Genomic DNA, 14,292 nt, shown 5'->3' on the forward strand with positions numbered 1-14,292 from the left:
GGCGCCCCCAAAATCATAATGCCCTCGCACTGACCTGTCAGTGACCCTGTCAGTGACGACGGAAGGCTAATGCTGGTGGAAGCTCTCTAGCTCCTCCAGATGTCCCTCAACACAACATTTGAAGTTGCAAGTTGCCCTGGACGAATAAAGTCGTGTACAGTCAATGTATGTCGTAACATGTGACACTAACAGATTGCAAGCTACGCCTCACCTTGTCGCAGACGGGATTGGCGCCGATGGCTATCCTGCCTTCCAGCGCCCAGCGCCCGACGCTTTTGTAATGGAATTGATAAATTGACAAGACAAGCCGTCTACGTAGTGCCCCTCCTCAACCCTGCCTCCCGGTGTCTGGTGAAGCTTGTTGCCCCTCATTCGCCCTCACACTCGTCCAGCCTTCAACCTCTTCGAGACAACCGCCTGGAGCTTTGCACACAGCAACCCACCTTCTTTTTCCCGCCTCTGCCAAGCATCCCTTTGGGGTTTCCTTTGACGCCGCCACCTCCTCTGCCGGCCGCTTCGATTGACCTGCTATTGATATCGACCCCATAAATGCCCAGCGCGGCTTACCTACAACTCTTTGCTCGACCCATCGATACTCTACTTGCGCCATTACGAAATATCCTACTCGCCCTCTGGCGGGCTCTCTTCCTCCGTCTCAGCCCGTCCGCTGCGACATCGACCCTGACAAGTCTGCCACGAACACGCTCTCCAACCATGGCCGCTCCAAAGAAAAAGATTGCCGTTATGACCTCTGGGGGTGACTCCCCAGGCATGAATGGTGTTGTTCGAGCTGTTGTGCGAACAGCTATCCATATGGATTGCGATGCCTATGCCGTCTACGAAGGATACGAGGGCTTGGTGCGGGGAGGAAATTTCATCAGGAAGATGGAATGGCACGATGTTCGAGGCTGGCTCTCCGAGGGAGGTACGCTTATCGGAACAGCTCGCTGCATGGCTTTCTACGAGCGATCGGGGCGCTTGACAGCCGCCAAAAACATGGTCCTGAACGGCATCGATGCCCTGATTATCTGCGGAGGAGATGGCTCGCTCACCGGCGCCGACAGATTCCGGTCCGAATGGCCGTCATTGCTGGAGGAGTTGGTGACGAGTGGCGAGCTTTCCGAGGACCAGGTTGCTCCCTACCAGCACCTCAACATCGTTGGCATTGTTGGTTCCATTGACAACGACCTCTCCGGCACCGACGCCACCGTTGGCTGCTACTCCGCGCTGTCACGAATTTGCGAAATGGTCGACTACATTGAAGCTACCGCCTCGTCTCACTCCCGTGCCTTCGTCATCGAGGTCATGGGACGACACTGCGGGTGGCTAGCTCTTTTGGCCGGAGTCGCAACAGGTGCAGACTTTGTCTTCATCCCTGAGCGTCCTCAAGAGCACGACTGGAGAAAAGACATGCGTTTGGTTGTCAATCGACATCGAAAGCTCGGCAAGCGCAAGACAATTGTCATCGTCGCCGAGGGCGCCCGCGATAAGGACGGCAACAAGATTGTCCCCGAGGAAATTAAGGATCTTCTGGCCGACAAGGCGGAGGGCGGTCTCGGACTTGATACTCGCATCACTACTCTGGGTCATGTCCAGCGCGGAGGTACGGCAGTTGCCTACGACCGCGTGCTCTCTACGCTGCAGGGTGTGGAAGCCGTCCACGCCGTGCTGGAAGCCACCCCCGACACCGAGACTTGCTTCATTGCCATGAACGAGAACAAGATTGTACGCAAGCCGCTGATGAAGGCTGTCCAAGAAACCAAGGAACTGGCCAAGGCTGTCGATGCAAAGGACTTTGAGAAGGCCATGTCACTGCGTGATGCCGAGTTTGCCGACCAGTACAATTCGTATATTACAACGACCAACGTCATGATTGACGACCACAAGCTACCCCATAAGCACGTGAGTGTTGGAAAGCTGACCTGACTCCTGGGATATGGAAATACTGACATGGGATCCAATTACTTAGCGCATGAAGGTTGGCTTCATCAACGTTGGCGCCCCGGCAGGCGGAATGAACGCGGCGGTGCGAGCAGCCGTTGCGTACTGTATCAGTCGAGGACACGAGCCCATTGCCATTCATAACGGATTTGCAGGCTTTGCGCGTCACCACGACGATAAGCCCGTGGGCTCTGTCCGACCGTTTGACTGGCTCGAAGTAGATGGCTGGGCGAGTAAGGGTGGCTCTGAGATTGGCACGAACCGTGAGCTGCCAGAAGAATCGGGCATGGAGCTCATTGCCAACTTGATTGAGCAGTATGAATTTGATGCCCTCTTCATCATTGGGGGTTTCGAGGCCTTTCACTCTGTGGCCCAGCTGCGAAAGCACAGGGACGAGTACCCTTCACTCTGCATCCCCATCTGCCTCCTGCCCGCGACCATCTCCAACAACGTGCCGGGTACCGAGTACTCTCTTGGATCGGACACGTGCTTGAATGAGCTCGTGAGTTACTGCGACAAAATTAAGCAGTCTGCGTCTGCCACTCGTCGACGAGTGTTTGTCATTGAAACGCAGGGCGGTCGCTGCGGCTACGTTGCTACGCTCAGCGGACTGAGTGTTGGGGCGTCGGCAGTCTACATCCCAGAAGAGGGAATCAGTCTCTCCATGCTCAACGCGGATGTCAACCATCTCAAGGAGGTGTTTAAAAACGACCGTGGGCAGTCCCGCGCGGGTCGTCTCATCCTGGTCAACGAAAAGGCGAGCAAAGTGTACGATGCCAAGCTGATTGCCAACATTATCCGCGAGGAAGCCCACGACCGGTTCGAGAGTCGTGAAAGCATCCCCGGACACGTGCAACAGGGCGGTGTTCCATCCCCCATGGACCGCTGCCGGGCGGTTCGGTTGGCCATCAAGTGCATCCAGCACCTGGAGGACTTTGGCTGCAACGCCCATAACCGCGTCAAGAAGGACCCCCACAGCACGTCGGTCATTGGCATCCAGGGCTCCGAGGTTGTGTTCACGCCGGTGAAGGCGCTGGAGGAGCAGGGGACGGACTGGCCCAACAGACGGCCCAAGGCTGCCCACTGGCTAGAGGTGCGTGATGTGGTGGACATGCTGGGCGGTCGGCCTGACTATCCCAGACCGGAGAAGAGTCTGACGGGGTTGATTGCCAAAGACACCAAGAGGGGCCTTGCCTGAGAGCAAGGCGCTGGATCAAGAGTGTTGGGGGGTGGTTTAAACCTGAACGAAGCAACTACAACTCGACTCGTTTCGTGCATTCATCTTATCGCTGGCGTTGTTGCAGGATTGGTGTACTTGTGGGTTACTCTTTATGGTTACAGTAGAGTTATAAGAACTAGTAGTCCTACCGGCAAGGTACCGACCGCGTGGGCGCGAATCTGCTTTTGAACCCGTACGGAGTACACTAGCTCCCGATTTTAGAGTATGCATACCCATCTCGGTTCCGGCAGTAGAAACTACTACTCTGTTGTAGCTCGTGCGGGCGTCAACGACACAAGGGTCCCGTGCGAGGGGCCAGCTCGATGTCCGTCAGATTGTACGGGCGTCAGGAGTGAATACTATCCCCTGGTGACTTGCATTACGCCGCTTGCCATGTGACGACCAGCAGACTATTCTCACCAGTCTGCTCACCTGCCAGTGACGGCTGAAGAGCAAAAATCAGTGGGCATCCATCATCCAAACTAGTCAAGTGACAGTCTCTCACACCCACCAGTCGTGCGTGGGGGACGGGCAAAGACGGTCAACAGAGCAGATGACAGCGTGGCAAATTTTATCATGAATATTATTCTTCTGTAAAAACGGGTCCGATGCCCAAAGGACCAAGAGAGACGAAATGTCATCCGTCCCATGGCATCCCCGGCGGACGGGCAGCAGGGCGGGGGTAAGGGGGGGGGGATAAACAAGCATTACGGCATAATGGGGTGGCTGCACAATTGCGTCAATATTCGGACATGGCCAGACGGAGCATTTTTGGGATCGGCGGCGGCCCCAAAACTTGGCAACTTGGCGGACGGAGGGCACGAGTTGACGGCGCAGGGATTGGGACGTGGGAACATGGGCGTCGAAACGTCGACTTTGACGAGTCGATGGACTAGGCCATGGGCAAGAAGAGAAGGAGAGAAAAAAAAAGACATGTTGCCGCTTCAAATTGCCAAAGACTGGTGGCAGCCGACAGGCATCAACGGGCGCTGTCGGGACCTGATGTTGTTTGAAACGGCCAGCGCTGACTGCTTAGACGACGCGGTCGAGTGATTGGGCAGACGTGTCGATGCTGTCCTGGCCCGCGGGCATGGATTGGCGTTGACGTCCGGCCTGGTTGGTTTCTCGCAGACACGAGGCGGGCAGTGGCGGCGTCGAGGCCAGCAAGACTTCGAATGACGGCAGGGCGAGCGCGAGCCCAGGCCGCGTATGTACATATGTACATGACTTGCATTGATGGCTCTTTGTCCTGCGCTGGCCTGCGCAAGCTGGTCCTGCGACGCCGTCTTGTTTCTTCTTTCTAAAGTTGTCACTCTTGGGCCCTTTCCCGCCCCAGCGACGACCAGACTTGACATTGTATACGTCGCGCGTTGGGCTCCGAGCCTCTGTCTGTTCTCGTCGCTTTGGGCCGTCCCGGTCCGCCAGCTCCACACGTACGGTCCGCCCCTGCGCCCCTCGCGGGTGACACTGGTCGTGCTGGTTTGGCGCTCACGTCACTGCATGTGCGCTCTCTCGCGTGCATTAATGTCATTACATCAAGCGTCCAGCCTCCTTCTTTTCCTTTGCCCATCCAAGCAGAGCGATATTTTCGCTCGTGAGCTTTTTCTTGCGCTACAGTCTAGCGTTTGCTTGCAGGCGGTGCCTCTTTTATCGACTTTTACTTTTTTTTTTTTTTCCATCTCCTCTCGACAGGCGCTCTTGTTTTGCCGTGTCTGCCTTGGGACGTTTAGGACGGCCTCGCCCATCCACGATTCGCTTGACGAGGCGTCAGTGCCTGGAACTTGAGAGTCGGTGCACCTCGACGGGCTGCCTCACCAGTCCTAGATTGACCAACGGGTTTGCAATCTTGGGCCTACTTGGACCAGAGTCACGACGTTATTTTTTTTTTCTCCCTGCCTTTTCTACTTTTATTTTTATTTTCTCCTCTCCTCTCTGTCGACCAGCGAGCCTCCCCCTCTCTGCGATATATCTGCCCCTCATTGTCAAGACGTCCCGAACAAAGGAAAATCCATAGTCGCCCAACGTCGCCGCCGCAACCATGTCGCAACGTGGCGCCAGGGCCACCGACTTTGAGGAAAGGGACTACTACCCTGCCCCTCGTCGGTCCGGCACGCGCTTCGAAGAGGCGGATTACCGCACCTCGAGGGTCATGACACGAAGCCCTCCGCCGCGCGAGCGAGAGTCGGACCGTGGCATCTCCTTCTTGAGAGATGACGCCCGAAGGTCTGAGCCGGGACAGATGGTCCTTCGCAAGCGGGACGTGGAAACCTGGGATGTGCACCGGAGCCCGAGTCCGCCCCGAGTCCGTGAGCAGCGCATCGTCCACCGACCGAGGAGCGAGTCGCCGCGTTATCATGACCACGAGCACGAGCGTTCGAGGACGAGGGTCGTCGAGAGAGAACGGGAGAGGGTTAGGTCGCCGTCTGCCGTGAGGATGAGGAGCCCTAGCCCGGGCGTACGCTTTGTAGAGCGGAGGAGGAGGAGCCCGAGCCCTCCCGTAAGAGAGCATATCCGCACGAGAATCGTCGAGAGGGAAAAGGCCAAGGAGCCGAGTCCCAGCCCGAGTCCCAGTCCGCCACCCGTGATACGGGGACCGACCATCGAGAGGGAGGTCATCACGCACTATACTGACGTTGATCACGGTACATTGTCCCGCCGCTCGTGCCATGTGCCGCCGACAGAGTTGGACTAATCCGCGTTTCCAGGCGTCATTCGGGCGAGGCCGCCCTCACCACGGCCGCACACCCACCGCGAACGCGAGACCGACATCGACATCTCCCTCTCCAAAAACAAGACCGAGGTCGACGTCGACATCCACCGCTCCCCCAGCCGTCACCGCAGCCGCAGCCACGAGCGCCGCTCGCACTACCACGACGACGAACTCATTGTCCGCGACGGCATGGACCGCCTCCGCATCGACGACGGGCGCCGCTCGCACCGCCGCGCCCGGTCCGCCGCGCCCATGGCGTCCCCCGTCGACGAGGAGGCCGAGTACATGACGGGCAGGATCGACGCCCGCGGCCGCATGGGCGAGGCGTGGCACGGCCACACCAAGGACTGGACCATTGTCGACGTGCCCCCCGGCACCGAGAGGGTGCGCATGGACGGCGTGGGCGGCGCCAGCACCGAGACCAACTGGTCCAAGTACAGCGGCGTGCGCCGGACGACCTTTGTCCCCGAGCGCGACGGGCAGCTCGTCGCCGTGCCGCGCGCGCCGTCTCCCCGGCCGGCGCCCGTCCCCGTCGTCGGCAGGGACCACACCAGCGTCACCGTCTACGACCGCGACCGCGAGATCGACGTCGACGTCGACATTGACCGCCGCCCGGGCAAGCCCAAGCCCGCGCCCCCGCCGCTTCCCACGCGCGACATGTGGACCGAGATCACCAAGGACCTGGTGTGCCGCGAGGCCATTGAGCAGATGGGCTATTCGTACGAGGAGACCAAGTGGTTCTTTTACATTATGGAGTATTTGCAATACGTGAGTCTCGACATTGATGTCTTGTCCACCCCCTTGGCACTTTTCCCTCTTATCCACCTCCCCCTGTTTTGTTCCCAAGGTCCTTGTGTATCCGTCAGTCACACGGCGAGGCTAACACCCAGCTTCCCCCCTTCCAGGACGAGGTCTTCCAGCTCACGCAGCTGACGGAGCGGATTCGCCGCCACCGCCGGCACCACAGGGAGGTGGAGTGGGAGCGCGACTACAGGGACGACTGGCACCACCGGTACAGGCGGCACCACCGCCCGCGCCACGAGTGGGATGACGAGCGCGTCAGGGAGCGCGAGGTCGTGTACGAGTCTCGCGGGCCGGCGAGGGGATACTTTCGATAAGGGGGCGTTTCCGGCGCGGGGTGTATATGGCGAAGGGGGGGGGGTTGGGAGGAGGGCAAGCTGTTTTTTATGAAGTTACGATGCATGACGGCGCGGTTAGGATAAATTGATGCTGAGTTTGGCCCTGCGCTGCGTCTGGGTGCTGGCTGCTGGTGCGTGGTGTGACTGGCGAGCAGGGTAGCATGGAAGCCTCCGCCTCAACTCGTAGGCTTGCTCGGCGTCACGCACCGATAATGGCTTCAATATTCCAAGGCGCCGTCCGACTGCGCCGTCGGCTCTAAACTGGGCACCGACGTCCGAGTGTGTCGGGCTGTGCTTGCGCTGCCGAGGACAAGACGGGGCATTCATTGTGCCGTTTTAGCTGCTAATGCCTTCATTCATGCTGGGGAGCGTCGAGGTTGTCGATCCAGGCTAAGGAACGCACGCCGGGTCAAGGCCGCAATCTGCACGAGATGATGGCGTGTACTGGTGCCGCTGACGGGTGACGGGTCCGTCGTGCTGGCGTCCCAAGAGTGAAGGGGCTAGGGGGTAGGCAGATGATTTTCCTCGGGTCGGGATCGTGTATACGAAATGCCTACATCTCGGCCTGCCCCGTCGCCACGAGGGACATCGGAGTGTGTATGTATGGTCGATGCTCGTGCGGGCATGAGAACGCATTGAGTACAAAGAGAGAATGGGGTCGTCGCCGGGTGGAATGACTGCTGTGTGCGACGCGTGCTCCGTCTAGTAGCAATGCTCTGTGCAGTAAATATTTTCCTGGGTGGCATGGCGGTTTTGTGTGCGGCAAGTATGTATACTCTGCAATGACTATTTTTATGCAATGACGGCTTTCTGTGCCATCACTGGGCTGTCTACGACTGTGGTCTGCCGTATTTTCGGCCGGGCAGTTGACATGCTGGGACGTGTGTACGGGAGCATTTGAACCAGACTCGACTCGACTTTATCCAGGGGCTGGTTTGAACCGGTACTGACTTATTGGAAACCAGCTGTTTTGCAAGCCATCAAATGCCAAACTCTCAAGTGCAGGCACTATAGAATATTGAAGCTATGTTGACCGTGTACGTAGTAGGTACATGTATTGACCCTTTACACCTGGTTCCTCTGTACCTTCGTATCAGCACACTGAGACCACGCGAGAAAAAGTTTTATATTACAAGCGGAGTCAGGTTCGCGGACCATTTCATTGTCTCAGCTGGCAATAAACTACGGAGTAGTATGACAGAATACCTGGCTGGTTTAGGGGGGGAATGGGGGACTGTCGTAATACCAAGTATAAAATTTGTGCTGCTTGCGCCGGTTGCCGTGGAAGCAGTGGGCGCGGCTGAATTACAAAAACAAAACGAGTCCCCATAAACAAAAACACTGCTCTGACGCCAAGGAGGCTCATGCGTCAGTATATAATACAATGGCCATGTCGAGAGATCCATCACAAAAGGCTTCGATGCGATTCCGAATTACATACCGAGTAGCTACATGTGTGTGTATTGCCACGCAGCAACTGCCCAGCAGGCATTAGGGCAGAGTACATGTAGCAGGAACCTGCAGCTGGGCCGGTAGCTTGCCCGACACTACGACCTCTGCCAGGTGGTTTCTGTCTGTCTGGTCGAGGTGTCTGGCGTGCTGGACACCAAGCGGGAACAATGACGCGCTACGGGGACACAGTGCCCGTGAGTGACGGGGGGAGATGGGCAGCGCTATTTTGGATCTGACGGGCGCCGGTTGTCTTTTTTGTGTGGTGCACTGGCAACCGGGCGCTGCTGGTGGCGGAGAGAGTGGGCGGGAAAAAATATCCTCCCGCACCTTGTTTGTCATGATGGCGACTGTCATTGGCTGGCGTAGCCCCGTTTTGGAGCCGGATGAGGTTGCACAGTGAGACATTCATGACTCGCACGGGGTTCGGGCGGGCGGTTTGGCAGCATGGCCTTGCCATGAAGGCTTGTGTTGGGCCGACGATTCGGACTTGTGCCGCGGTGAATTCTTGACAGGTGGCCGACGAAAACAGAGTCTGGTCCAGATAGATTACTAGGCATGGATATGGGGCTGCTGGTTCAATGTTGGTGTGCATCGCATCCCCGCTCTTCCTATCGACGGTTGTGTACGTACTCCATAGAAACTTGCCATATCTTGAGAAGGGATATACTGGTATGGTGGGAGCGCACAACTGTGCAGCTGCTCGAGCGAGTTCGAGTGAGATGAGAGGGTGGTATGGAGCAGTGGATAAGTGGGAATGACTGCCGGTTGGTCGTGGGAATTGCATGGAGCGCCCATGTCGATGCAGACTTTCTGCATTGTTGGGGAGGAGGGGAAAAGTGTGGACACGATAAAAGGCAGAGTGTAATGCGGCAGCAGCGTGTTTCTAGTGCAAACTTCCCCCAACGGCCATGCTGCTATGCGTGGCTCGTTGCAATAGAGACTCGTATGCATGTCGCGGATCGAGCCAGGCATTTTCAGACGCCAGACGCCAGACGCCTCAATCTCCCCCTGACAAAGGGTTCCGTCTGTTGATGATGTTGAACGATGCTGGTTCCATGTCCTGGCCCGTGGCACAGGGCTTCTCCGCAGAACGGCCCTGGGGCTACCTCTGGCGTCGGGGCTCGAGACGTCTGGTGTGTGTTGGCCGCAGACCGCCTTCCGGACGCACATTCATGGCGATGGGTCCCCTCACTGAGCTTGTGAGGCTGGCGGTTGCCTTGATCGACGGCAGGCACATGGTCCGGCTCGGCCAGTGGCCATCATTGATGTCTGGCACGCTGGACACCGCCGCTTGGGCAGCCTGGCTGCTCGGAACATTCGAGGGCGGCAGGTCGAAGGGTTCCTACAGCGGTGTGACACCCCCTGGGCGGCGCCCGGGCGCTTGAACCACGCCTGTACTGTGTACTAAGAATCGTCCCAGGTGCCTGCATGTGCAGCGCTGGCTCGGGACTCCCCTCATTGATTGACTGCATATGCCAGCTCCTCCCATACTTATGTTTACATGTAACAAGTACCTAGTTAGGCTTCCCTCGAAACTCTGACCTTTTTGATTCTTGTCCTTCCAACTTCCATCTTCATCCAATCCTTTAATTGCATCTCTTCTTTCCCCTTTCCTTGCTCCGTCTTTACCGGGCACAATTCAAAGCTGCAAACGAGTCTGTCAGAACGCACGGCCAGCAACTCGACCAGATTTACGCTCTTGTTTATTCCCACAAGGACCATCCAGAAGACGCCCCCCCCCAACACCCCCCCCCCCCCCGCCGCAACCGTCAGGTTCGCCCTGCCTGCCCTCCTGCTCCTCTGGCAGTTGTCGTCGTTGACGTTACCTCGACCGAGAAGAGAAAGGGAACCAAAAAAAAAAAGGCGAACCTGCCAGGCCTGCATACCAGCACGCGGCCATCCACCATCTACCGGCGACCATCCACATCCACGTCCACCACTTGAGGGCAGAAAAAATAACCCCCCCACCCGCCGCGTTTGGGGTCTCCGCCTTTGCCTACTCACACGTGCGACTTGTGGCCGGCCTCTGGCTTCCTTTGAAACATCACTACAATTCTCAACACCACAACAAGCCGCATGACGAGACGCTCTGCGACCTAAAATCATGTCGAGCTCAGAGATTAATCAGGTGCTCGCCAACTCGCTGTCTCCGGGTAGGTTCACACCTCCACTGCCCATCTTTTGGATTCCCCTGGATTCTGGCAACCCCTCGCTTGCCTCAGCGGTGCCCTTTTCTGCTCCCAGAGGGCGGCAAGTCCTTGTTTTGCGTTTGCGTCGCCTTCGTAGCCCTTGGCCGCTATCTGCCTAGACATGTTGTATTCCAAGGTGTGATTGCGTCTTGCTGACAGAGTTCCTTGCACAGACGCGAACCTACGAAATGCTGCCGAGCAGCAGCTTAACCAGGCTGCGGAGAGTAACTTCGTAAGTTGCCGGATCACCCCCTCCCTAATTTGCCCCTTGTCGAGCTTCATGCCTCCCCTGGCTCCTCGTACTGACTGAGTCTACGCCTCAATATAGCCGCTTTACCTGGCGACCCTGGTACAAGAACTTGCCAACGAACAAGCAGAGGGCCCCATCCGAGTTGCCGCCGGTTTGGCCCTGAAGAACGCTTTCACAGCCCGAGACTTTCAGCGTCTGCAAGAACTTCAAACCAAGTGGCTACAACGGACAGACGAGGATACCAAGTCGCGCGTAAAGCAACTCACCCTGCAAACTCTTTCGTCCAACAATGCCCAAGCCGGCAATGCTGCTGCCCAAGTCATCTCCTCTATTGCTGCCATCGAGCTGCCTCGCAACCAGTGGACTGACTTGATGCCCTTTCTGGTCAAAAACGTTACCGAGGGCGCCGATCACCAGAAACAGGCCTCTTTAACCACCATTGGTTATATCTGTGAAAGCTCCGACTCGGAGCTTCGAGTTGCTCTAGTCTCTCACTCAAACGCCATCTTGACCGCTGTCGTTCAAGGGGCCAGGAAAGAGGAGGCCAACAATGAGGTTCGATTGGCCGCTATTACCGCCCTTGGCGACTCGTTGGAGTTTGTGAGTAGCAACTTCAAACATGAGGGAGAGCGAAACTACATCATGCAGGTCGTCTGTGAGGCCACTCAGGCCGACGACTCGCGTATTCAGCAGGGCGCCTTTGGCTGTCTTAACCGAATCATGGCTCTGTACTACGACAATATGCGCTTCTACATGGAGAAGGCTCTGTTTGGCCTGACTATTCTTGGAATGAAGTCTGACGACGAGGATGTTGCCAAGCTTGCTGTCGAATTCTGGAGCACTGTCTGTGAGGAGGAGATCAACATCGAGTATGACAACGCCCAGGTTGAGCGTTCAGACCAGATGCGCAACTTTTACAACTTTGCACGCGTTGCTGCTAACGAGGTTGTCCCCGTGTTATTGTCGCTTCTTACGAAACAGGACGAAGACGCCACTGACGACGAGTACAACATCTCCCGCGCTGCCTATCAGTGCTTGCAGCTCTACTCACAGGCCGTTGGTGCTAGCATCATCACCCCAGTCTTGCAGTTTGTTGAGGCAAACCTGCGCTCCGAGGATTGGCACTTCCGCGACGCTGCTGTCTCGGCTTTCGGCGCCATCATGGAGGGCCCAGATGAGAAGGTCCTGGATCCCATCGTCAAGCAGGCTCTTCCTATCCTGATCACCATGATGGATGATCAGTCTTTTCAAGTCAGGGACTCCACAGCCTTCACTCTGGGACGTGTTACGGATGCGTGTGCAGATGCTATCGATCCCGTCCAGCAACTCCCTACTCTCATCGAGTCATTATTCAAGGGCCTCATGAGCAACGCCAAAATGGCTCCTTCATGCTGCTGGGCTCTCATGAACCTGGCTGAACGATTCGCTGGCGATATCGGCGCTGCTTCCAACCCCGTGACGCCTCACTTCAACCAGGCCGTCAGCTCACTGCTCGATGTCACGGCCAGACAGGACGCCGAAACTTACGTGCGCACCGCCGCCTACGAGGTGCTCAATGTCTTTGTGCAGAGCTCCGCTTCAGATAGTCTGCAGGCCATTGCCTCGCTATCCGATGTCATCATCAAGCGTCTGCAAGAGACTGTTCCGCTACAGTCCCAGGTTGTCAGCGTAGAGGATAAGATTACCCTCGAGGAGATGCAAAACAGCTTGTGCACGGTCTTGCAGGCCATTGTCATTAGACTTGATAAGGATATCGCGCCTCAAGCTGATCGTATTATGGAGATCTTGCTCCAGATCCTCAACAGCGTCGGAGGCAAGTCTAGCGTCCCCGAGGCTGTTTTCGGAACAATTTCTGCCCTCTCCACAACAATGGAGGAGGACTTCATCAAGTACATGGATGCGTTTGCTCCTTTCCTGTACAATGCTCTAGGAAACCAGGAAGAGCCCAGTCTCTGCTCCATGGCTATTGGTCTGGTCAGCGATATCACCCGCTCCATGGGAGAGCGCAGCCAGCCATTCTGCGACAACTTCATGAACTATCTACTTAACAACTTGAGGGTATGCAGATCTATTCGCCGCCAGCCCACATTATATTACTTATCCGGCTAACCCTTGTTTCTTAGAGTACCGCTCTCTCCAACCAGTTCAAGCCTGCGATCCTCCAATGCTTCGGCGACATCGCCGGTGCCATTACTGGACATTTTGAGACTTATTTGTCTGTCGTGGCTCAGGTTCTGGAGCAGGCCTCAACGGTCACTGCTACACCCGACGGCCCCATTGAGATGGTTGACTACGTGATTTCTCTTCGTGAAGGTATCATGGATGCCTGGGGTGGCATCATTGGTGCCATGAAGTCTAGTGGCAAGAGTAGGTGGCAGGCCCCTGGCATTTGTGGTTTACCATCTTTTACCATCGTCAGTTTGCTAATCCCTTCACAGCGCAAGCTCTGCAGCAATACGTCCCTGCAATCTTCAACTTGCTTGGCCAGATTGCCAACGATACCATCCGAAGCGAGGGATTGTTGCGTGCGAGCATGGGCGTTATTGGGTATGTGTGACTAGGCCTTTGAATATGTACCTGGATACCCGCTAATCTCGTCGTAGTGATCTTGCTGAGGCTTACCCCAATGGTCAATTGGTGGACGCATTCCGCCAGGAGTGGCTGACGGCCATGATCAAAGAGACCAAGACCAACCGCGAGTTCAAGCCGCAAACCATTGAGACTGCTCGCTGGGCTCGGGAACAAGTCAAGCGTCAGCTTGGAGGTGCTCAAACCGTAATGTCTTGAGCCACTCCTTTCGACACAACCGACCAGGAAGAGTTTTGAATCACGGACCAACAGTCAAGACTCCCCCCCTCAATGTCCTTGCGATGCCGCCTTGGTCCCCACGACTTCGAAAGAGGTCAATGGTCCACGCCACGGTGCCAGCGGCACCACCGCCATGCCTGAAACGCCACCTGCAAACACATTACCCAACAACACGATTCCTACGACCCTTTCACGTGTACATAGAACCCCCCACGACACTTCAGTAATCAAAATACCCCCCCTTCACCAATACTACGATATTGATTCCCCCCATGTCTTCAAATGCCCTCGTGTTCTAATTTACAGACACGCATCTACCATTATCATTTCCCTCACCCCCCCAATCCCCTTTCCACCTCACAACCCCCAACATATTGCCCACTACACATCTTTTGTTTAATTACCTCAAGCTACAACGAAGGGATAGAGAAGTCATGTAAAGCCCCGCATGGAATTTTTCTCAAAAAAGAGAGCGGCGGCACGTTATAAAGTCATGTAGAGAGGAACAGGGAGTACAGGCGGCAGGTTTCTACTCTTTGGTCAGTTTTTATTTTATCTTATTATTTTTTTTCTCCCCTCGCCTC

The 14,292-nt window shown here is 56.3% G+C and overlaps 3 protein-coding genes across 3 annotated transcripts; all 3 read left to right on the forward strand.

The window, feature by feature from the left end:
• Positions 1-714: 714 nt before the first annotated feature.
• MAA_09075 (6-phosphofructokinase-like protein) lies at positions 715-3,139 on the forward strand (the record flags this gene model as incomplete). The annotated part of the gene is made up of 2 exons (XM_007827073.1): positions 715-1,902; positions 1,970-3,139. 2 exons carry the CDS (start codon positions 715-717, stop codon positions 3,137-3,139), a joined length of 2,358 nt encoding a protein of 785 aa, XP_007825264.1.
• A 2,059-nt stretch (positions 3,140-5,198) lies between these two features.
• On the forward strand, positions 5,199-6,988 carry MAA_09076 (uncharacterized protein; the record flags this gene model as incomplete). The annotated part of the gene is made up of 3 exons (XM_007827074.2): positions 5,199-5,802; positions 5,866-6,638; positions 6,737-6,988. 3 exons carry the CDS (start codon positions 5,199-5,201, stop codon positions 6,986-6,988), a joined length of 1,629 nt encoding a protein of 542 aa, XP_007825265.2.
• Positions 6,989-10,565: 3,577 nt separating this feature from the next.
• On the forward strand, positions 10,566-13,687 carry MAA_09077 (importin beta-1 subunit; the record flags this gene model as incomplete). The annotated part of the gene is made up of 6 exons (XM_007827075.1): positions 10,566-10,614; positions 10,824-10,882; positions 10,979-12,958; positions 13,024-13,267; positions 13,339-13,447; positions 13,504-13,687. The coding sequence occupies 6 exons, from the start codon at positions 10,566-10,568 to the stop codon at positions 13,685-13,687; spliced, it is 2,625 nt and encodes an 874-aa protein (XP_007825266.1).
• Positions 13,688-14,292: the final 605 nt, after the last annotated feature.

This window comes from Metarhizium robertsii (assembly GCF_000187425.2).
Source record: "Metarhizium robertsii ARSEF 23 chromosome Unknown MAA_Scf_7, whole genome shotgun sequence".
In the NCBI taxonomy this organism is placed as follows: domain Eukaryota; kingdom Fungi; phylum Ascomycota; class Sordariomycetes; order Hypocreales; family Clavicipitaceae; genus Metarhizium; species Metarhizium robertsii.